Source organism: Thunnus thynnus, chromosome 20 (assembly GCF_963924715.1).
Source record: "Thunnus thynnus chromosome 20, fThuThy2.1, whole genome shotgun sequence".
In the NCBI taxonomy this organism is placed as follows: Eukaryota; Metazoa; Chordata; class Actinopteri; order Scombriformes; family Scombridae; genus Thunnus; species Thunnus thynnus.
In genome coordinates this window covers 26,520,491-26,542,585 of record NC_089536.1, presented here as the reverse complement: position 1 = coordinate 26,542,585, position 22,095 = coordinate 26,520,491, and the positions used below count along the sequence as shown (strand labels likewise).

Below are 22,095 nucleotides of genomic sequence, written 5' to 3'. Positions count from 1 at the left end.
CGAAGCCTCTCTCCCCCATGATGCCACATATCTCCAACCGCTGCAATTCTGTAGTAAACTGCAGCTGTGAAACATATCTGAATGTCCTGAAAATATTCCCTCACTTGCCCTTTGACTTTATCTGTTACTTTGAAGTACTATAATGCTTCCCACAGTAGACTATGTGGAACAGAATCAAATGTAAGAATATCACGTCTCTTCTTTCCCTCTTTGCTGATTGGAATTCCAGCTCTCTGCACTGAGCTGTTGATTAGCTTATTCCTAGTTATTACATAGTTTTGTTTATAACTCTTATGGCTCACTTTTAAAGTCTGAAAATTGGATTTGTATTTGTTTTACATATATTAATTTCCACAAACACCATGTAATGTAAGTAAGTATAAGTGGAGTATACAATATTTGATGAAGCCTGATTTTAGAAATGGTTCATTTTCTACAGTATTGCAACAGAACTCCCAGATACACATCTAATGTTTTTATTTATTTATGAGCTCTTATGTTAAAAGTACAGGACATTAGGACTCAAAGACAATGGTATTTATTCATTTAAATGTTGTTATTTAATTCTGTTACTTATAGGTGAAACCTCATTCCAAACATTAAACCATCATCTTTCCACACTGAGGGTTTCTGGATTGTTCTGCAGCTCCCTCTGCTGGTGAAGTCTGAGTGCTGCATGTAGGTGCAGTTTCAATCTAAAGCCTGAGGATGGCGAACTGAGACTGTAACCATTTGTTGGAGAGCCGTTTTTTTAAAAACACACAGTTCACTTTTAGTTGGCTTTGTTTTCTTAAACTGAAGTAATTCCAGTAATGAAGAATTCCTCTGTGAGGTTGAGGTTTTTAGATGTAAATGTAGCAGAATGTAGCATCATTTTCTTTTTAAAATAGTATGTAAATATGTGCAAACCGGACTGTAAATACAGTTTGGTGCTGGTTGAGTTTGAGAGAATTCTGAAAGATGAGGTCATGAATGAATTTTGTGTCAAAGCAATGAAAAGTGATCCACAGTTTAGTTCACACTGACTGGAGAGTTTTGAGGAAGTGAACTAAATATTGAGAAACGCATGTTAGCAAATATAACACACTGCAATAAAAGACTGTTACTCAGTTTGATGGTGAATGTGTTTCCCCATAATGACCCAATCATGTATCAGTAATCCAGTTACCCTGATGTAATAAACACAATCTCTGCAATTCACTACTTCATTATGGCTCATCAGAAATGACTTCCTTTTGGAGAATTTATTTTTATAATGCACAAAACTTTCCTTTTGTCTCCTTTATTAATACAGTGGGGGCTTAAGCTTTAAAAGAAAATATATTTATGGATTTCCATTAACTTAATTCTTTTCACCTTTGCACTTTTCTGCATTCACAAGCTGTAAAGAAGACTTTTCAGTTTGTTTGTCATCTAGAATTTGTTGGCTCATGTTCAAACTATTTGTCACCTCATCAAATTGCTTAAATTTGCAGTGTCTTCCTCTCCATACTCCAGGACTTCCACAGCCACAGGGAATCAAAAACACAACATCAAACCTCTGATAAATCCATTTTAATGGAAAATGTAAAACCCTTTTGAACTTCAATGTACAAAGCATGTAACACTTGCACTTTAAAATTTGAAATTGAAGCAAGCCATGTTTTAAAAAAATACCTCAGTGAATGTATATATGTATATATTTACACATTATAGTTAAGTTTTTCATTATTTTATCTTTTAACTTCAAAAGGTCACCATAGTAAATCTTAACAAAACAAAGAACAAGACAATTAATTCTTTTCTTAAATAAATTACATCTTTTTTGTAAATGTCTCAATTTTACAGCGAATACTTTTTGTCATAAAATGCTGAAGTGTATAAGCCATTTTGTTTTTTCTTTACATAATACAACTTTACAGTCTTATACAATACAAAATACAGTCTTTACAATAGTTTGGCAGTTCATCTTCAAAAAATGTATTTATGGCATGAGGACTGTAGCTCAACATTTCCCAAAGTTACAGGCATTAGCTGGTGTGTGTGTGTGTGTGTGTGTGTGTGTGTGAATATGCGCGCATGTCTTTGTTACCTCATTGGGACCTTTTCCGGTGACTGACCTTGTTGGGACCAGTAGTCCTTATAGGGACCAAAGCTTGGTCCTAATGAGGCAAAACGTCAGTTCTGAGGTCCTGGTTAGGGTTAGGGTTAGGCTGTCCACAATGAATGAAGTCAATGCAATGTCCTAACAAGGATAGCTGCATAAACTTGTGTGTGTGTGTGTGTGTGTGCGCATGTGCATGTGTGTGTCCTCCATCACAGTAGAGCCGTATTACAACTGAAACCACATAGCAAAAAAAAAAAGAAAAAAAAAAACTGTACAAGTCACATTTACATTAATGCTTTTTTTTGTCTCAATAACATCTCATTTTCATAGAGCTATAAAATAAATACATCTTCACAGAGGAAATAAAACAATTCGTTCGTATGAAAAAGAAAATGAAGAACAAAACAGCAATAGACAGAACTAGAAAAGAAGGACGAGAACAGACAAATTACAGAAGGAACAAACGAGGGAGCAGCAGAACTCACTGCCTGCTGACTGAAACATCTGAGATTTCTGTTTTGCATTTTCCCCCTCATATCTTTTTTTTTTTTTCTGGATTTTTTTTTTTAAACATCAGAGATGACAGTTTTGATCCTGATGCTGCTTGCTGCTGGTGATGCGGTCGTGATCAGCAAAATCTTCCGTCCAAGACATGTGTGAGCTGCTGCTACAGACGGGGATTGAACCTGCTTGGCCTTTTAAATCCACAGCAGGTGGGAGTGAGAGCAGCGGGGGGGGCTCAGTGTCTTTATCATCAAACCTTTGCACTTCTGCTTACAGGACAGTCAACTTGATCTCAGCAGTCACACTAAAGCAGTCAGTTAGTGGCTTTAACAACCAACACACTGCCCTCTCTTTCTCACAATTCCCCTGTCTTCTGTGAGCGGAGCTTTAGTCTCCGTCAGTCCGGTCGGCCCTCCTGCTCGTGTGTTCGTCTCCTCTTGGCACTGAAGGTTTGGGGTGATGATGAAGTTGGCCGTGCCTCTTGCTGGCCACCTGGATGTGTGATGCGATCGGTTCACACCGTGAGGTCCTCTGGGTCACGTTAGCAGCTCTGACCCGACCACCTCCGGTCACGTGACGCAGTCGTGAGGAGCGGGGTGAGGCGAGGGCGGGGTGCTGATGGGAGTTGTGTCCCTCTCTGGACGGTGTGGACGAGATGGAGGGGCTGTCATGAGTTCTCTTCCTCGTCGTCTTCTTCAGCGCTGCTCCTCTTCAGGGAGCTCACCGCCTCCTTCACACAGTGGTATAAGATGTTCTTCACCTGAGGAGGACAAGTGTTACTTTTTAGAAACTTTACTACACACACACACACACCAGACTTTGCAGCCTGTGAATTCAACTTAAACGTCCTACTTTGCATCATATTATTGTGCCATTTATTCAGTTACACACATGCTGTGATGTAAAACATGTCATACTGAACAATGCCCTGTATGTTTTACACTCAGAATTAGTACTAAACCACCTTTTATATTGTTTTACAGTATCTTTAAGTACTTTACAGTGCTTATATCACACATTTTTACACATAGTATATCTTTTTATTTTCTCCCTGTGTGATTGTTTAGCGCTGGTATAAAACAGTAACTAAAAGGAAGCCCTTGCTCTTGTGCTCTGAGGGACTGACAGTAAAACTAAACTATATGTAGAAATAAATACACAACAACATGGAATGAGGGATAAACCTACATGGCCATTTTAAACAGTGTTTTAGTGTTTATCTCCTTTTACTACAGAAGGATTTTGTATGACTGTTTCTTTAGCAAGACAGGATGTGAAGTGGAGCCTGAGGTCAACTTTGATCAACACTGACTGCTGCTAATTAGATTCACTGTTTACACTCTGACCTACAGAGCAGCCTGTCAATGACATCATCAGAGGAGCTGCAGGTAGAGCACATGTATCAACACATCAGCCTTTCAATTCAACATTTTTGGGTTATAAACTTGATTTGAAATTGATTCATTTACATTTGCAATGACTATAATATTACGTGAAAATCTATTGAAATGAGCAAAACGAGTCAGTTTTGATATTTTCTAAATATCTAAACTGAGATAAGCTGTCTGCTTTTATGTAATCAGTCTTTAGATGTGTCAAGGACTTTTGAGTAAACCTACGCTAAATACAGATGAGTTAACATCATTTAGAAAGGCACAGACAACCTGTCTTTATTCACTCCCACAGTGCACTGTACATAGAGAAAAGACATCAAGTCCAGGAAACTTTCTGTAGGTGTCTGAGATGGAGGCATGTTGAGGAACAGATCCAGTGAAAATAGAAAACATTCACTATAGTGTTCAAACTTTAAATAGGACACAGTGTGTTCCTTCACTGTAACAAGTAAGGACTTCTGGAGAAGAAGCAGCCTGCTCAGAGAGCATCAGAGCTCCTCTGCAGAGAACAAACATCTCTGCAGCACTGCATCACTCAGGCAGAGTGGTGGGCCGTCGAGACAGAGGCTGTGTAGTAACAGTCTGGTTGGCTATCAAGAGCCAGTGCAAAATTGATAATACTCACCCCCCCCCCCCCCCCCCCCCCCCCCCCAAAAAAAAACCCCTCAAACATTCTTTTTGATTCTGCCTATCTTTTTCTGCTGAAGGCATTGAAAGGGATATAAAGTCAGTCTGAACTGAAGAAATTAAAGATTTTTTTTAACTTTCTTGTTATAAATATGACAAGAATTAGAAGCACTGAGTAGAATCTGGCTGATGACATTACTACATTTGTATTAGCAGAACGTGGTCTGTCTCTTGTATGTACAGTAGCTGTAATAATAAAGGCTTTTGATTTGTGCACATGCAGATGGACAGCTCTGAGGTAAAAGCATGTCCATCTGTACTGCTGTGCCTTGACTGAACTGTTCTCCACTGATCAGCTGCTCAATGACTGGGTGAGCACAACCAATCAGAGCTCAGCTCTAGTTTTTCTTACCCAGCAGCCTGCTAGAACACACACACACACACAAAGGATGGATGGTGAGTCACACCACATTTACAATCCTCTCTAAGGGAGGATGAGTGTGTGGAGTGTATTCAGAGCAGAAGGACTCAATGTCCAGAGAACATCACTGAATGATGACTCACTCTGCTATTCTGCTTTACGCCCACACACACATCAGATCATGGTCACTTTTGGGGACAATACATAGACTTACTTAATTTCCTGGATACTTAACCTAACCCTAACTTTAACCTAACCACTGACCCAAAAATCAGCTTTCCCTAATTAACTGGTCTTTAGTCTGAAATGTAATCCCAAAAGTAGCCTATGACAGACCACACACACACACACACACACACACACACACACACACACACACACACACACACACACACACACAAAAGAGGAAGGCAGGCTGCGGCAGTGAGAGAGACTGGAGAGAGGAAGGAGAGAGACTGACTCCTAATCAGTGACAGATGACAGATCAGCCGTTCACATTGTTGAGTGCCACAATAACACTTAGAATGTCAATGTGAGCGGGAATCTTGGCTGCTTAATTAAATACATATCATCTCATAAAAAGTCCTAAGAGAAAGCTTCATTCACATAAGAAGGTGTAGTGTTGCTGTACCTGTAGTTTATCCTCATAGTTGACCTCCTCTTTGTTGGGCCGGAGCTCCTGGGTCAGGTGGAAGGAGTTGGCCACGTGCTCAGGAGACACAAAGTCATTGATGACCTGAACGCAGCTGTGGAGGTTCTGGACCTGACAGACAGGATGGAAGACAAACATGTCAATCAACATCTTGTATCTAGTATTTAGGAAAGATATAAAAACAGGAATTACAGCATTGAGAGGTTGGGGAAAATAAAATCAGTTTACAAAGCAAACTATTCAGCTTATCAAATATATTTCATTTACACATATTGGAAACAATAAATAGATTAGGATTTGATAGCATTTGATCAAATCTGAATCATTTTGAGTCTATTATGGTTTCATTTTGAACATTTGTAAATAAAAAACTGAAAAGATTCAGTTGAAATCTGCTGTGTGAGAAGGCAGAAACACAGCAGTTAGTGGCAGCCTCATTCATGTTCACCACCTGTGGTTCCAAGCTGAAAATAAGATGAGCAGCAGCAGCTATGAAATACTGATTAAATATGTATCTGACACACTGAGATACTCTAACAATGTAACAGCTATAAACTATTGAGTTGGAAAGATTTAATTATTGATATGATTTTATTGAAAGTTGCACTCGGAGATTCTGACAAGATGTGATTGGTTAGATTGTTTCAGTCGAGATGACTCACCTCTCTGTCGGCCTTTTTGAAATACAACAACACTCAAGGTCATTCAGTGCTGTTACAGAGTGATGTGTCATTTCACTCACAAACAATCTTTGGCTGAATACACTTCCTGCTGCACAGAGCTCATTACCCAGACAGCAGACAAAAATGTCATATTGGCCTGTGGTGAAATGACCACTTCTGCTAAAGCTGGTTACAGCTGATAAAATCTGTCAATTTTAGCCAGTGAAAGTGATTTTCAGTGCCTGCTAAATATGAGAAGCTTGCTACCACAATGTTTTCTACACATCTCTTTACTGCTAAAGGTAGTGTGGTGTGTGTACTATATACCTGGTGCATGGCCCCTGCTGGTATAAGGACAGAGTCTCCCAGGAATTGAACTATGGTCCAGCCCTGAACCCCGTGCTCATCCAGCAGCCGTTGCCGTTGCTTCCTGCTTAGGTACCAGCCCTGCTCTCTGATTGGGTCCTGGTCCAGTGACATGTCCAATCCCTGCTCTTTACAGAGCTGAGGTGGAGATTGGTGAGGAGAGGGTGGAGCAGAGAGGCAGTGGTTAGTGGGATCAACACTGTGTATTGAAATTCACTACATTCTCACTGTGCAGCTCTTGAATCTCTGTCAGTGTGCTGACCTTGTGCAGGAACTCTCTGACTTTGTCCATGTCTCTGTTGAGGTAGATGTGCCACAGCGCCCCCGGTGTCTCAGTGGAGTCCTTCAGCCTCCTCCGAACCCCCTCATCTAGATCCTCCTCCTCCAGACGCTTCAACACTCCTGCACACACACACACGTTATGTTTCTAGGGCTGCAATTCATGATTATTTTCATTATTTCAATAATGGATTGATTTTTTTTCAGTCACACTGTCTAAAATCATATTTATATGAAACATCAATGAAAACCTAATAACTACCAATGTTTTAAACTCTTTTTACCAAATGGATACATTTGACAGTATATTGTTTATGTTACCAGTTTTGGACAGGACTCCATTGCCTTTGGCTACTCCAACATAGACCAGAACAGAGACCACGTCTGAGACCTCCACATGGAGGTTGGCAGTGCCAAAGTCCTGGTCCTGAGATGCAGCCACACCTACAGGAAGACAAGCAACTGATTCATCAGGAGGAGAACTGCTAGGATTCTATCTGGATACAATTTTTTAACTGGAAACATGTGGATGAAAGAAGTATTCACTGCCACATTAAGAGGATCTGCATAATGCAACAGTAGTAAAAGGTAGTAAAAACATAGACCTGGTATTAACCTCAGTCTTTGGGGATCAGGCAACTATCAAATCATGTTCCATGTCGGTTCCTTAAGCTCTGAGGCTATCACATCTTTTATCTCTTCACTCTTCATTAGTAGATCTTTAATATACAAAGCATTAAAGGGGTATTCCACCCATTTAGTATTGCACTTAAATAAATTTTGAGGACTTGCATGCTCAAAATGGAAGCAGTAGAAGCTGAAATATGCTAACTTATATGAGTCAGGCTTCAGAAATACTGAATACTGCATTTCCCATGATGCAACTCAATAGAAATGTTGTGGTCTCCCACTCCAATCCAAGACAACCCTGATGACTCACTGTGACATCATCAGGTCTATTTACTCAGACTTGACAAAGCTTCTCCAGAGCCACAAAAGACATAATACACATGTTTCCACAGGCTGAGTAACACTATCCATGAGCACTACACTGATCTGTATGTGTACAATCAGTAGCATTCCCTTCAAATAGCAGGCTATTGGTATTAACTGGTATTAATTCTCTCCTACCATAGGCACAGCAGAGTCTTGGCCCCAAATCTGGCCTGACGAAGAAAGATGGCAGGTGGGAGGCCAAGTTGAGGTTGCCCTCTGGATCAGAGTACTCTGGCAGGGGCAGGTTCTTCATCAAGTCATCATATCTGCAAAAAAAGCATTTAGTATTTTTATGCATCTTATTTTGCTCATGTAGTGCATTTGTAATACATCAGCATTTTTAGCAAGTTAGAGGTTTGCATTTATATTGTGGGTTGTAAAGCTTGAGATCCAACAGTACAAAGGTAACAGAGTGAAGCAAAGGTACAGTTAAGTGTGTGTATGTGTACCTTGAAGGCATGAGGGCCATGAACTCCTCTCCAGACGGCCAGTCCTTCAGTCTGTACACCATAGGCTCCCCATCCTTGGACTTGGGCCGCTCTGAAAAGGTGAGAAGACTTGAGTTAGACTGAATCAACAATTGTTGATCAATGTTTTCTCTAATCAACCAACAAGAACAGTAATCCAAGTGTAGATGAACTCACTGGTGATGTCCTCAAATCCATCCCAGAACTCCTTGATCCCAGAGTTGGAGACCACCTGGTCTTTACAGTTGAGGAGGTCTCCCTGATGGTCTGCAAACTCCTGGTTGAAGGAGTCAGCCTTCCACAGACTGGCGTTCAGTCGCTTATGGATCCCTGACACCAACACAGGCTACACAACACAAAACCAATGGAATCAGATGGAATCAATAGTGATTCTGCAACTATTATCTGGTGCTACTAGTATTACTATTGTGTTGTAGTAAGAATGATGTATACCTGTCCCTGTTTCCAGCACTCTCTGAACAGCTTCCAGTTGTTCTGGTTGCGGTGATCTTTGAGCCACAACAACTGTCTGTTGTTTAACCAGCAGTGGGGAATATCTGGATACTGATTGGTTGATTCCTCTGGCACCACTGTAGTAACAGGCGCTGACTTCTTCCTGTCTGGTTTGGTGTCCTCAGTAACAGCAGGAGCAGGGTTGTTGTTGTTGCCCAGGGTGACCGGCTCTTGCTTGATTGACAGCTTGGTGGTGATACTCTGGCGGCCAGCAGGGATTTTATTCTCAACAACTGAAGCAATGATGTCATCGAGGATATTGGGCATGGTCCGACCACCTTTTCCCGTCTATAGAAAGAGGAGGAAAACAATATTTCAGACAAAATACAAATATAAACTTCTTTCTCTTGACAGAAACATGTTTGTATCTTATATTCACCTACTGCCAGAGACAACAGGGATTTCTATAAATAGAAAAATCAGTCAATTCTAAACCAACAAGGAGTAAAATGTGTCAATGTGTGCACCTGTGAAGCAGTAGAGTAGACTGGTGCAAAGGCGATTCCTGCGTCAGTAGAGCCCAGCTTCAGCTTCCCTGCAGTGGTGGTGAGCAGATCTCTGAGTGTGGAGCCCTGCTCCGTGCTGTTAGCCACCAATGATGTGGTTTTACACTGCTGCAGGACCTCCAGGCTGTCCCCCTCCTTGTCTTCCTTCACAGATTTACCCAGCAACACTGACTCCTTGTTTTCTGTTAGAGAAAGAAGAGGAGATTACTAATGACCACTATACTTTGGGGATGAAATACTGAAAATACTTAAGTACTTCATGAGAGAATAAGCTCATTTAAGCACTGAATGAACGATTTAAAATCAGACTGATTCTTAACCTTCCCCTCACCTTTCTTTTCTTCCCTGGATTTCTGCTCTGCTAGGTCAGCCAGGAAGTGCAGTGGTGATTGGGACTCTGGTGGGGTGACAGGAGCACTTCCTGCATCGCTGCCTGGACTGCTTCCTCCACCTCCTCCTCCGTTAGTCTCTGCCTTGGTTCCTCCTTGATCAGAGTTCTGCTGCTGAGAGCCCGGCTCAGCTTTCACCAGAGACAGTTTGTTGCTGTGGTTTAGAACATTCTGCAGTACCTGGCAGACAGAGGTTAAATAACATTAACAAGTTGAACTTAATACACAAATTGAGAATGGCTTCTTAACAGACATCAGTGGAAGAAGGAGAAAAGTCTGAGTTTAACATCAAATTTCATTTATGGTGAGAAATTCTGGGAATCCAGTGAAAATGGTGATATCATTTTAAAATCACAGGAAAGTCTTCAACTATAGTGTTGTTCAAATAAAAGCAGGTCTGCCCGGCTGGTTAAATAAAAGACTTAAATTTAGTCCTTTTTAGGACATTGTATCACTTCCATAACTCAGCATGCTGTCTGTTGTGCCCTCCAGCTATCTGCATGTTAGATGTCTTTAAATATAAAAAAAAATAATCCTATGGACACACAGTGAGACACAGTGTCCTAGCCCAAGAAGTGGAACAGTCAGTAGTACCTGTGAGACTCCGTTGGTGGCTGGCAGTTTGTTGAGGAGGTTCTGTTTGTTGGTGCAGGGACAGTGAGATTTGATGCTGTGTTTTTCTCTCAGCGAGTGCATGGAAGACACCAACTCAGTCAGCACTAGAACATTCAAAATGACACAGCAATTAAAACATTTAAGGCAAAAACACTGAACCTGGATCTGTATGAAAACAGAACATGATCTATTCAGTAGCACTGAATTATTATTATTATTGTTAATATTATTAATTGTTGTTGCATTTCTGCAGTGACATGACACCTACCACTGGATTGAGCTCAAAATCCAAAACAAACAACAACAAACTGTTTTTTGTTATTGACTACTCCAGTCCAAAAACATCTCAAAACACAGTAATCTATTGCATGTGTGTTGAAGAAATGGTGAGACAAAGCAGCAGAGATAGAGAGATGACTGTGGAATGCAGACAGGGTGTAAACAGAAAGATGAAAAGACAGCAGTGTGTAGTGTACCTGTGCCAGGAATGATCTGTGTTGGCATCAGGTGTTTGTGATCGTGAGGTTGGCCTTTCACACACTTCAGCCAGCCATACAGCTCTTTATCTGATCATAGAAAGAGAGATATAGGTCAGTTGCTTTAATAGTACACGCACGCACAAAACATTACAATGAGAAACAATGACCACACAGACATTGTGTCAGCCTGCAGAGCTCTACTGCAAACTATTATACTGTTAATCACTTTAATCTTTATGCATTCTTTAACTTGAATTCATTTCACTTTTTCTTTAACTTTCTTAAATGTGTCATCATGACCCCAGAGAGTGCAACAAACTAAAAACTGATCACAGAGAGAAGGAACTTATCACATGGGTTCAAACAGTATGTTTACATGCACACAAGAAACCAAGTCAAACGCTTCTTGTTTACATGCACTGTAATAACCTGGCTACTGTAAATTCATGTTAAAATGAGGCAGATCAGTAAAAGAACTTCAGATTGACAGTTCCCATATAGCTCAGATGTCAGTTCTTATTATTATCTTATATTTGAAGAGATATTTGTCAGGTCATGCTCAGGTTCAGATAGGTCAGTTTCATTGACCTATGAACAGGTGACAGTGTCTGATGTGTCACTAAACCTAAACCAATCCACAACATGAAAACATGAGTCAAGTACAATGAAGTACGCTCTAAAGAAGTATGTACAACTTGACATTTTAGACACGCTGTTCGACCTTTAAGGTTGCCTTTAATGTAGGGTTTGATCCAGGCTCCACTAGTGCTGGTCAGGGGCCTCATTTATAAAACTGAGCGCAGAATTCACATCAAAAGGGGGCGTTCTTTTTTTGCAAATTAACTCTTCAAATGATATGTGATAGGTAATATTATGATTTATTTTACACAATGGTATCAATTTCAAACTGTTTCTCACGTTTCATCCTTCTACCATCGGAGTCGCAGTTTCTCATTTCTCCAGTTTATGTGCACACATGGGTCAGAGTGTGGGTGAAGGACCACACATTCTCCCATCAAGTTTGTTTTTATAAATCCCAAAGTTTGCTTAGAAAGTGGCGTACATCTACTTTTGTGCATTTGCAACGGTTATAAATGAGGCCCCAGGCTTTCTGAGACACCAGTGCATACAAGAGTCCCTGTATAGCCTGCTCATCTGGCCTTTCATTTGGCTTCTAACTGTACAAACATACACACAACTGACCTTTGGAGCTCCTTCTCTCCTTGGCCTTGTAGCAGTCCAGACAGACAACAAAGCCACATTTCTGACAGACCCAGTGGATGTTGAAGAGTGTTGCCTCGCAGGCGTCACACATCTCCCTCACCCCCCTCACCGCTCGCTTCCAAACCAGCTTGGCTGAAACAAACACAAAATGGGATCAAGTTAAAAACACAGTGAGGGTTGTGTAAAAAAAAAAAGTCAGCCATTTTTTAGACAACTTACCATCCTTTTTGACCCAGCTGGCTGCAGTATTCTCTGTCACAACCATCTGACAGAACTTGTCTCCTATGAAGCTTAGGATGTACTTGGCTGTGGTGTGGTCCAGGTGGCTCTCATCCAATGCCCCAGGGACCCACAGGGACAGGGCTTCATCATCAAACTGGTCCGGAGTGGAGAAGCCATCCATCCGGATCACTCCATTTTTACTGTAGGAAAGCCTGTACAAGAGAAAACACAGTTTTGTTCAGTAAAGTTAACAAATGATAAGCATTTCATGACCACTGTGGACACCCAGATGATAAATGATCCTTGCAGTGCTACTAAACTAGCAAAGCTTATCGTGCCACACATCTTATTTGAATTCTACCTGACACCAAGTTGCTTCACAGTGTGTTTAGTTACATCTCCACTCTGAAGTAGTCTGATATGGATTATTATGCCGGATCTGACAAATCTTGGACTGAAGTGCAAACACCTGAAAAATGCCCAGTATCCTCTCCATCCTGATGCAGCTGCCTTGCAGTGCTTACAATACAATTACCTACAGTGAACTGATATAAATGTAAATTATGTATCCATATTACTATATAATACATGTCAAAATGTGGTCCTATATTTCATTTTTCACTGACACTACATGAAGGAGAGCATGGTTATCTTGATGAGCCTTCCCTCTGTAAAATCACTTTGTCGTCTGTGTCCTTAAATAACCCAGTCAGTTCAGGTGAGTGTTGATGAAATCCCAGTCTACTGGGTCAGACAGGGAGGGGGTGAGATTGGGTGTGAGAGCAAGAATTAGATGTGGAGATGCAGAGAGGAGGAGGGGGAGGGAGAGAGAGAGAGAGAGAGAGAGAGAGAGACAGAGAGAGAGAGAGAGATTGCAACAGCAGCAGTTCTGCAGTGAGTCAGTGAGGAACAGATTATAGAGCAGAAAATCCTCTTTGGCAGATTTACCCTGTTAGACCCCAGACTGCAGCTGCTGCTGCTTATCCAACTCGAGTATGTGTGTGTGTGTGTGTGTTTGTGTTTAATGTATATTCATAGTAAATGTGAGAAACAGAGAAATAGACAGAGGCGGTACATACGGCATACAATTAATAATCTATGTGTCATAGCTAGAGTAGAATTTTTTGATAAACACACTTTCTTTGCTCTCTCCTGCCCTCTCTCCATTTGTGATATTCTGTTCTGAGCCTCATGAACAAGAGTTCCGAGGCTTCCTCTCTTTACAAACAATTATAGTAGAGATAAATGTATGACAATGCATCATGGAGGGACTGTTTGTCTTTGAAGTGCAAGGAGGGACCAAAATTTCTACAGATGTGTGTTTGAGGAGGAATTGAGGGCTAATGACAGCTGCAACTATGTAGGGTTTCAGGATACCACACCCCCACCACCATAATGTTGTAGGCTGGATGGGTGCAATTGCAAGTGTAGTAATGTCCAACAATTACAGCAAATGCACAGGGAACCAGGCGAAACCATCAGAATGAAGACAAATGGCAAAAAAAGAAGGCAAAGGAGACAAATGTAAAGTAGGTGATTAGCTTTACCGTCTGAAATAGTAGAAGCGACAGAAGACGGGAGAATGGGCCGGCTCCTCGCCCTTCTTGCTGCGGACCACCCTGCACTCCCGACACTTCTGCAGGTTGGGTCCAATTTCAGAGCATGAGTCATCCTGCAGGAAGGACTCCCCTGTCTGCTTTAGCTTCTTCACCTTCCTCCAGTCCTTCAGGACAGAGCGAGGGATCCCATCTGGAAGAGTGCACATTCTTAAGTCATCAACACCACCTACATTTCATCATGGGATTAATTAAGAGCAGCTCATATTATCGGTGTCAAATATATGAAAACATGACCACATAGTTGGGAAAATACACCAGAGAATATACCTACCATAAAATGTTTTTACCAATTCCATGTCTCAGTATATAAATACTGTGTATTTTTCTTTTGACTTGTGAGTAAATGGCAATTTCATTCAATGTTTCTGATTTTTTGACCTATTATAGTAAAATTAGATTATGATGATGACTTGTCAAAGGAAGTACAAAACCTCATTTTTTCACTTAATGCACTTCTTACTCTATTCTCACATATTTAGTTTGAACTCCAGGAATACTGATTAACAGAAATGTTTCTGCTTAAAATATTCAAAAGCAAGCCAGCTTAATGGGAGAGAAAGGTGATATATGCCTTGACATGTTATGCAGGTTTTGTAAGTACTAAATGTAATGTTTAATAAATTGGTCTGAAATCCAGATAATTTTTAGATAACATTTAATTGAACTCACTTTCAATTTAGTTTTCTGAAACTTGCATGATGCAGCTAACCATTTCACATTGAATGATCTCATATGACAGTCTATCATATATGGGATCAATGAGGGGGCTAAATATTCAGTAATTTGTGCTCTGTATTCAGTAAATGACTTACTGCTGCTGGCCAGTTTGAGTTTGGTTTTCTCTCGGGCTGATCTGAAGATGCCGTTGGGCTTCACTTCATCTTCCTCCTTATCATTGTCTCCTTTCTTCTTGGCCATGTCATTCTGTTTCTTCTTGTAGGTTGGTTTAGGCTGACGCTTTGCTCGGCCCTCCATCTTGCTCTCACTGGCATCAGAGTCATCTCCCCCACTCTCTGAACCGGACTCATATATCCGTTTGTTCCCTCGCCTCGATGAAGGTACTACTTTCCTCTCCTCCCCTCCTGCTGCTCCTCCCATCTTCTCCTCTGACTGCCTCTCTCTCTCCACTTTGTTTCCTATGTCCTTGCTCAGCTCCACCTCGCTGGACGTGGATGCGCTGAGATTGACTGTACAGGGTTTGATCATTTCCGACATGGCTGTGGTGTTACTTGTGTTACCTGTGCTGGTGGTGGTGGTGCTGGGTAATTTCTCTGGTTTAGTACTAGCGGAACTTGTAGTAGCAGTTGTGTTCTTGTCCTCCTCTGAGTGCCGGGTTAGCCAAGCTTTCTTCAGCTTGTGGTAGTTACTGGGCTGCCCACTGCTTGTTGAGGCAGGTCCAGAGGACTGGCCATTCGGTAGAGGACTGGACTTGCCTGGTGTTGTTCTGCCACTTGCTGAGCTGTTACTACTGCTGTCAACCGATGATGTAGAGGCTTGGCTGGAGGAAGGTGGAGGAGGGGAGTTTTGAATGGGACTTTTGTCAACTGGATCCACAGTTAGGGAGTTTCCAGGAGTGATGGACACGGGAGCAGTGGGAAAGTTGCTTCTGGATTGGGCTGCAGCCAAGGCGGCTTTGTGCTTCTTGAGGTGAACAAAAGAGGGGGAGTAAGGCTGACTGGAGCCAGACATGGAGCTAGGTGTTGGGGTGAGGCTAGGACTGGGCTGGGGTGTCCCTGCTGGACTAGGGGGAGGCAAAGACCCCCCTGGAGATGTGGTACGTGACCCTAAGCCCTCCTGGTGCTCTCCTGGTCCCGAGTGGCTCAGCACCCGGCTAACAATGGCAGTTTTGTGGGCTGAAATCTCACCCCGAGGTGAGACCGAGTAGCCCAGCTCAGGAGTGGCTGTCCCACTTTTACACTGCATGCCAAAAGCTGATGAAACAGCAGTCCTGTACACAGAGTTTGTGGTACTGGCTCCCATAATTCCCTGCATGCCACGCATAGAAGTCTTTTTATACTGGAGACACATGTCGTCCAGGTTAGAGTTGGGTTGGATAACTCTACCAGCACCAAGCTCTCTAACACTCTCACCTAGTCTGAGACATTCCCCCTGAAGCTTGGCTGGGTAGAACCTCCCCTGGAGGAGGTCTTTATGGATCATAGCACCAGATTTGTTAGCACCAACAGGACTGTCATACTTAATGGATGTCGATGGACGCACAATGACTGAGGCCATTGCGGCCTGGGGCTTGCCCCTCGCCACTCCTTTCTCTCCAGAGAACGAGCCTCCTCTTTCCTGAATCATCTCTCCGCCTCTCCATCCATCTGATGAAGTCATAATCTCCCCACTGATGGCTGAGGCCACAGAGGTGGTGGTGGCAGCAGCGTTGCCATGACCTTTGACGTCCCTGAGTTCTGGTAGTAGCGTGGGGGGTTTCTGCTGCTCCGCTGATGTTTTACTACCAGCTGCTGCTAAGCTAACTGGCTGTATGGGTGTTAGGGTTGGTGGAGACAGGCGTCCATAACCTGCTCTCTCCCTTTCCCTCTCCCTTTCCTTTTCTCGCTCCGCAGCCTCTTTGCGTTCCAGCGCGTGTTGTGTGGGCGGATGGAAGACAGGTGCTCGGTGAAGAGAAGGCATTGCCCTGAGGTGATGTTGCTGCTGCTGCTGTTGTTGGTGTTGGTGGTGGTGATGGTGGTGGTGGTGATGGTGGTGGTTAGGGGCTGAAGAGGAAGAGGAGGATGTAGAGGAGGAGGAAGGAGAAATGGCAGGGCTGCGGCGTTCTATCCTGTCTACACCTGTGTGGTGCTGATGTTGCTGTTGGACTAGTGTCACCTGCTGGTTGAGCTGCTCAGTGATCTTCCCTGCTAAACCCTCTCCTCCTTCTGGCTGGTGCTTGATGAGAGGAGGGGGCTTGGAGAGGGAGGCTTTGGAGCTGTAGTTGCCCAGGGACAGAGGACCCTGGCTTGGCACAGCAGCCCCGACACTGGCCACGACCCCTCCGACAGATACTTTCTCATAGTAAGAGCTGAGCTCCTTGGAGGGGTACAGTCTTGGGGGCTCATTTACTACACTGTTGGACAGAGTGGTGAAGTAGTTGCTCTTTTCTGATTGGATAACATGAGGATGGGTGTGGCCTGCCTTGGGGCTGGGGGAGGCGAGAGCTGGTATCCGTAGAGGGAAGGCAGGATCTCGACTTCTCTCTCTGTCCCTGTCCATCCCAGGATCACTGGAACGCTGGATCTTAGCAGTGAAGGGAGCCACCTCGATGCTCTCTTTCAGGATTTGCCGATTCTCCTCTTTGTATTTACTGACTCGGTCTGCTGCCTGAACTGCATCCTGGGAAAGAGAATGAAAACAATGTTAAAGACAAAGGTTTTCAAATTTCCTGAAAGACAGATTGGAGATCTCTAGCTACATTATTTTAGGTCATTTGATTTACAAGTATACCCAAATATGGGGCTGATTAACCAACATTAAACATCAGCAAGTTAGTGTTGTCCATCTCCAGTCTGATGAGAAGGATCACTGTCAATCAAGACAGGTATGTCCAGAAAGGCTGGTCAACATTTCTGCTATAGGCATCAAGTATTATTCACTCTATGACCTTTAACTGTATGTAGTTCATGTGGTTGTGGTTATTTTTATAGATTTTATATATTTTTGTGAGTTCCCTACAGATTATTAAATGATAGAGACATGCCACTTATTAAAATGACAACTTTTCATTGGGGTTTATCAATTACACAAGACACTCATAGGTAAAGACAGTGGTGCAACATTTAAGAGTACTCCACATATTTAACAATGCACTGTTGGACTCATGATGGACAGCAGCGGATCCAAAGATCTTTTTTACTCCATGCATTCTTTTTCCTTGTCAAAATCTGGTGCCTTCAATGCCCACAATGCAACTCAACTCGATTTACTCGACTGCATTCAGGTGTGTTCTGCTAGAAGTGGCTCAAACAGATTGACTGTATGGAAACTAGTTTTCAGTAATTAGGGTTCAAACACTGATGTGGTAAAATCCTACTGAGTTTGTGCCAGTTTACTATTATTTGTTTTCTCCCGCTGGGGCTCAAATTGCTCATAACTCAAGATGCCTTTGAGCAATCCTGATTAAACTCACTGGAGACATCCTGTGCTATCTCCTGAGCATACACACCAAGTTTCATTCAAATCGGATGAAGACAAATGGCAGAACTGTGAGTGTGCAACTATTGAAATGCTGCAGGCTTTGTAATGATGAAACAAGTGTGTGATTCATCTCACTCCTTTAAACGGAATTAAACTAGCTGAAGTGACTTTGCTCACCTTTGTAAAGCCTGAAACTAACTCATTGCTGCTTGCAACTTTAATTTTGGCTGATTGACTTGCTACCTTCTGTTGAGCGCAGAAAGGTTTGAACCCGCAGATTGCCACTTGTGACTATATTTTTATTATTTGTAAAACACTGATCGGAAGATCGGCGGTTTGATTCCTGGCTCCTCCAGTCTGCATGTCGATGTGTCCTTGGGCAAGATACTTAACCCCTAATTGCTCCTGATGGCTGTGCCATCAGTGTGAGAATGTGTATGAATGATTAGATTTCCTCTGATGGGCAGGTTGGGACCTTGCATGGTAATCCCTGGTAACCCATGGTAACCCCTGTACCCATTCAGCGTATGAATGTGTGTGAATGGGTGAATGTGATTTATAATGTAAAAGCGCAACTAGTAAGGTGCTATACAAGTACAGTCCATTTACCATTTATTACATGACCCTATTACAAACCCTGTCTTAAAGAGGGGCTGATAATCGAATTACCAAACAGCAAACCTGATATCATGCACTATTCCAGCAGAGGAATACTGTTCACAGTGCACTGAGAGGGGGATAATGGCAGCTCATTTTTACCCAAGGACCCCCAAGCAGGTTAATCCATACCATGCATATATAGCCGAACATTTTCTGTAACTTTACAATTAGTGCTAATATTACTCATGTTACTAATACAGACAATAACAATGCTAATAATAATACTCTTTTTCATTCAACATTCATTGGACAGTTGTTATTAGACAGACATGAAACAAGACTGCTACAAGTTTTCAGCCAGAGTGATTGGTGTAGTGTACCTGTGCATTTGCCAGGCGTGCCTTGCTGTGGGGGTCTAAGTAGAGGCGGTGTAGGTGGACGTCTTTTCCTGTGGGGGTCCTACTCCTGTCTGTCTGCTCCTGTTTCAGCTGGGCCAATGTCAACGTCCTGATGGGGTCCACAAAGCCTTTCTTATCCATGTCACTGCAGACAGAAAAGTCAAACATTTAACATGAATTACGTTCCATGGAGGCTTAGATAACAGGCCAGCAGCAGGGTATTACCACCTGTTCAACAGATCTGAGTGAACATGACTTATAGGGGACCTATTATGCTCATTTATGCTCTATATTTTTATTCTGGGACTCCACTACAGTAGCTCTGCATGATTCACAGTTTAAAAAACCCTCCTTATTTATCTTATACTGGCCCTTTATGCAGCCTCTCAGTTCAGCCTCTGTCTTTCACAGACAGTTTTAGCTCCTGTCTCTTTCAGGCCCCCCCTCTCAATGAGCCCACTCTGGTCTGACTGGCCAGCTTTCTGGAAGCTTGCTGAGGGGCATTTGTATCAGAGTCGTGTTAAGTTACTGCTGATGGAAACACATCATTTCCTGCTTTTGCCACTTTATATTAAAAGCTTTTAAATTACTAAATAACAGGCGGCGTTTACTATGAAGAATTTACAGGAAATAAAACGTGTTCCTCACTGAATTAGCAGAGCTTCATTAGTGGCACTAAAAAACAACAACACATGGAGATACTTGGAGCTCTTTGTTGAGAGGATCAGTTAGAGATAATGCAGGGAGGAGTAGTACAAGCAGAAACAGCCACAGTGATGATGATGTTTGATGAAGAGCTGCAGATGACCAGCACACCGCCAACAGGTAAACTACTTATTTTACTTTGCTGTGCTGTGTAATGGAAAAACACTCACAGCGTGCCAGCTCCACTCCAGTCATGGCTCTGCGTGACAACCCCCAAAACAATGAAGAAATGCCATAATGTTAGTGGAATGGAGCAGTGAACTGGCGTACTGTGCGTGGAGCAGATGACCATATAAAGAAATCCGTCACCAGCCGATGTTGGCTTGGGCTCAAAGTAGAAAAAACGAGCATTCAGAGCAGTCTGAAGCCGGTGCTTTTTGCTGACAGGGATTACTTCTACATACATTTACCTCATTATTTGACACATTTGGCCCTTTTAACTTGAATATCTGCCATTTTAACATTATATATATATGAATGAAAATATGGAAAAGCGGATTAGGTCCCCTTTAAATAGGCTAATGAGAGAGACGAGTGATGTGTGATGTTTCTGCAGTGATTCTGTGTTTGTGTGTATGGGTATTCACTGGTTACATAAGGAGAGCACAGGCTGCTGAATGAACAGCATTCTGTCTGGAACTGCTTTAATATTGGATCAGTGCCACTTCACTTCATCTGACTGACCTGGCATTGCCTGTCTGCCTCTCAGGGCTAACTTGGCTCTCTCTCTGCTCTGTGTGGGCTCTCTGAATGCCTCTTGCTTTAGGGAAAGGAAAGGGCATGCAGTTCAAATATACAAAACAAAGGCTTCTTGCCTGTCTTTCTTTCTCCCATATTACCTCAGTCCACCGAAAGCTTCTTTTAACTGTATAACATATAACTGTATTTAATGCAATGTCTACCACCACTGTGGCACTGGACTCATAATGATCAAAGTGAAACAAAGTGAGACAAAGTAAAAATCTATACCTACCCGCAAACTTAAGAATAAAAGTGATTAATCAAATTTCTTTTGACCTAAAATTCTCTCTACAATTCTCTACATAATTTAAATAGCTCCAGAGTTCTCTTTAAGTTGATCATGAGTGTATTCTGTTAGGATCAGGGGTAATGTGACAAGAATAAAGCTGGACTTGATTTCATTTTCAATCTTGAAGAAATTGAACAATAGTGTTTGCTGTATACATGATTAAAAGTCCAATGACCTCACCAAAGAATTTACTGATTCCCCAGATATCCCTTGTCTGGAATACACTTTTCAAAATCCCATGATATTCCAGCAATTCCATGTTTATAGGACCAGTGAATGACTGTCTATCCATGTGGATATTTACAATCATAGTTCAGTGTCTCCTCTATAATAGTACAACGAGAAACCCCACCAGGCCAAAAAATATTTTTTTAATTGCATAAAATAACACCAAATATCCATTCATTCGCAAATCAATAGTGTTTGGGAGCCTCTGAGCAGCGCTGTTTTGAAATGTGAGTCAACGTCTGTGTCGTTGCCTGGGAAACTGCAGGTAGAGTAACTCCTTTTAAGGAATCGGGCAGAGTGTGAGCGAGTGAGTGGTTAAGCGATAGAGTGAGCGTCAGAAAAATAACGGTGAATGCGAGCAGAGCAGAGGAAAAGGTTAGCAGCAAGTTGTCAGTATGGCAGTAAATGTACAGTACAGACTACAGTGTGTCAGTTAATAAATGCTGCGGCTTGTCAAGACCATGAAAAGTCACCCCCTCCCAAACCACTCATCCTAGGGGAAACACTGTAGTTACAGTATAACATGTTAGTCTACATCAGATTTTCCTGTGGTAAATCACTGAACCAAATAAACCTTGTATTGTTGTCACAACAAAATATTTTACATGTTAATCTACATGTATCTCTAGAATGTTGTTTGGTTAGTAATGAACTGATGGCCTCTGCTTTGCAGTGTTGCAGCATAGTGGAGACACAGCTGATGAGGAGCATCTCTGGAAAGCACTTCACATATTACTGATCCTTCTACTCACTCTTTGTGAATATCCATGCTGGTCTTTGACAGTGGAGGGCTTGCGTGTGTGTTGATCTTGACAGGGGGGCGGTGGGCGTCGGCACTGGCCGGCCGGACAGGAACGTGGCTCAGCAAACCCAGACCATCACCAGCACTACCAGCAGCCTGGTGCAGCCATGGACTGCCTGTGTTCTGGACACAGAACACACACATTCATACATCAATAAAATAATAAACCAGAAT

The 22,095-nt window shown here is 42.4% G+C and overlaps 1 protein-coding gene across 3 annotated transcripts in view; it reads right to left on the bottom strand.

Annotated features, from left to right (window-relative positions):
• Positions 1–1,539: 1,539 nt before the first annotated feature.
• Positions 1,540–22,095, bottom strand: part of jmjd1cb (jumonji domain containing 1Cb) — a 131,840-nt gene continuing 111,284 nt past the window's right edge. For all 3 annotated transcript variants that reach the window (XM_067576750.1, XM_067576751.1, XM_067576752.1), the window contains 19 exons: positions 21,872–22,044; positions 19,139–19,301; positions 14,834–17,357; positions 13,950–14,151; positions 12,400–12,614; positions 12,160–12,312; positions 10,954–11,043; positions 10,457–10,581; positions 9,805–10,042; positions 9,435–9,655; positions 8,908–9,255; positions 8,632–8,800; positions 8,437–8,527; positions 8,123–8,253; positions 7,313–7,435; positions 6,975–7,114; positions 6,674–6,850; positions 5,664–5,795; positions 1,540–3,350 (listed from right to left, as the gene is read on the bottom strand). In XM_067576750.1, coding sequence (XP_067432851.1) covers positions 3,258–3,350; positions 5,664–5,795; positions 6,674–6,850; positions 6,975–7,114; positions 7,313–7,435; positions 8,123–8,253; positions 8,437–8,527; positions 8,632–8,800; positions 8,908–9,255; positions 9,435–9,655; positions 9,805–10,042; positions 10,457–10,581; positions 10,954–11,043; positions 12,160–12,312; positions 12,400–12,614; positions 13,950–14,151; positions 14,834–17,357; positions 19,139–19,301; positions 21,872–22,044 — 5,508 coding nt within the window. In that variant the 3' untranslated portion in view covers positions 1,540–3,257. The remainder of the gene's footprint in view (positions 3,351–5,663; positions 5,796–6,673; positions 6,851–6,974; positions 7,115–7,312; positions 7,436–8,122; positions 8,254–8,436; positions 8,528–8,631; positions 8,801–8,907; positions 9,256–9,434; positions 9,656–9,804; positions 10,043–10,456; positions 10,582–10,953; positions 11,044–12,159; positions 12,313–12,399; positions 12,615–13,949; positions 14,152–14,833; positions 17,358–19,138; positions 19,302–21,871; positions 22,045–22,095) is intronic.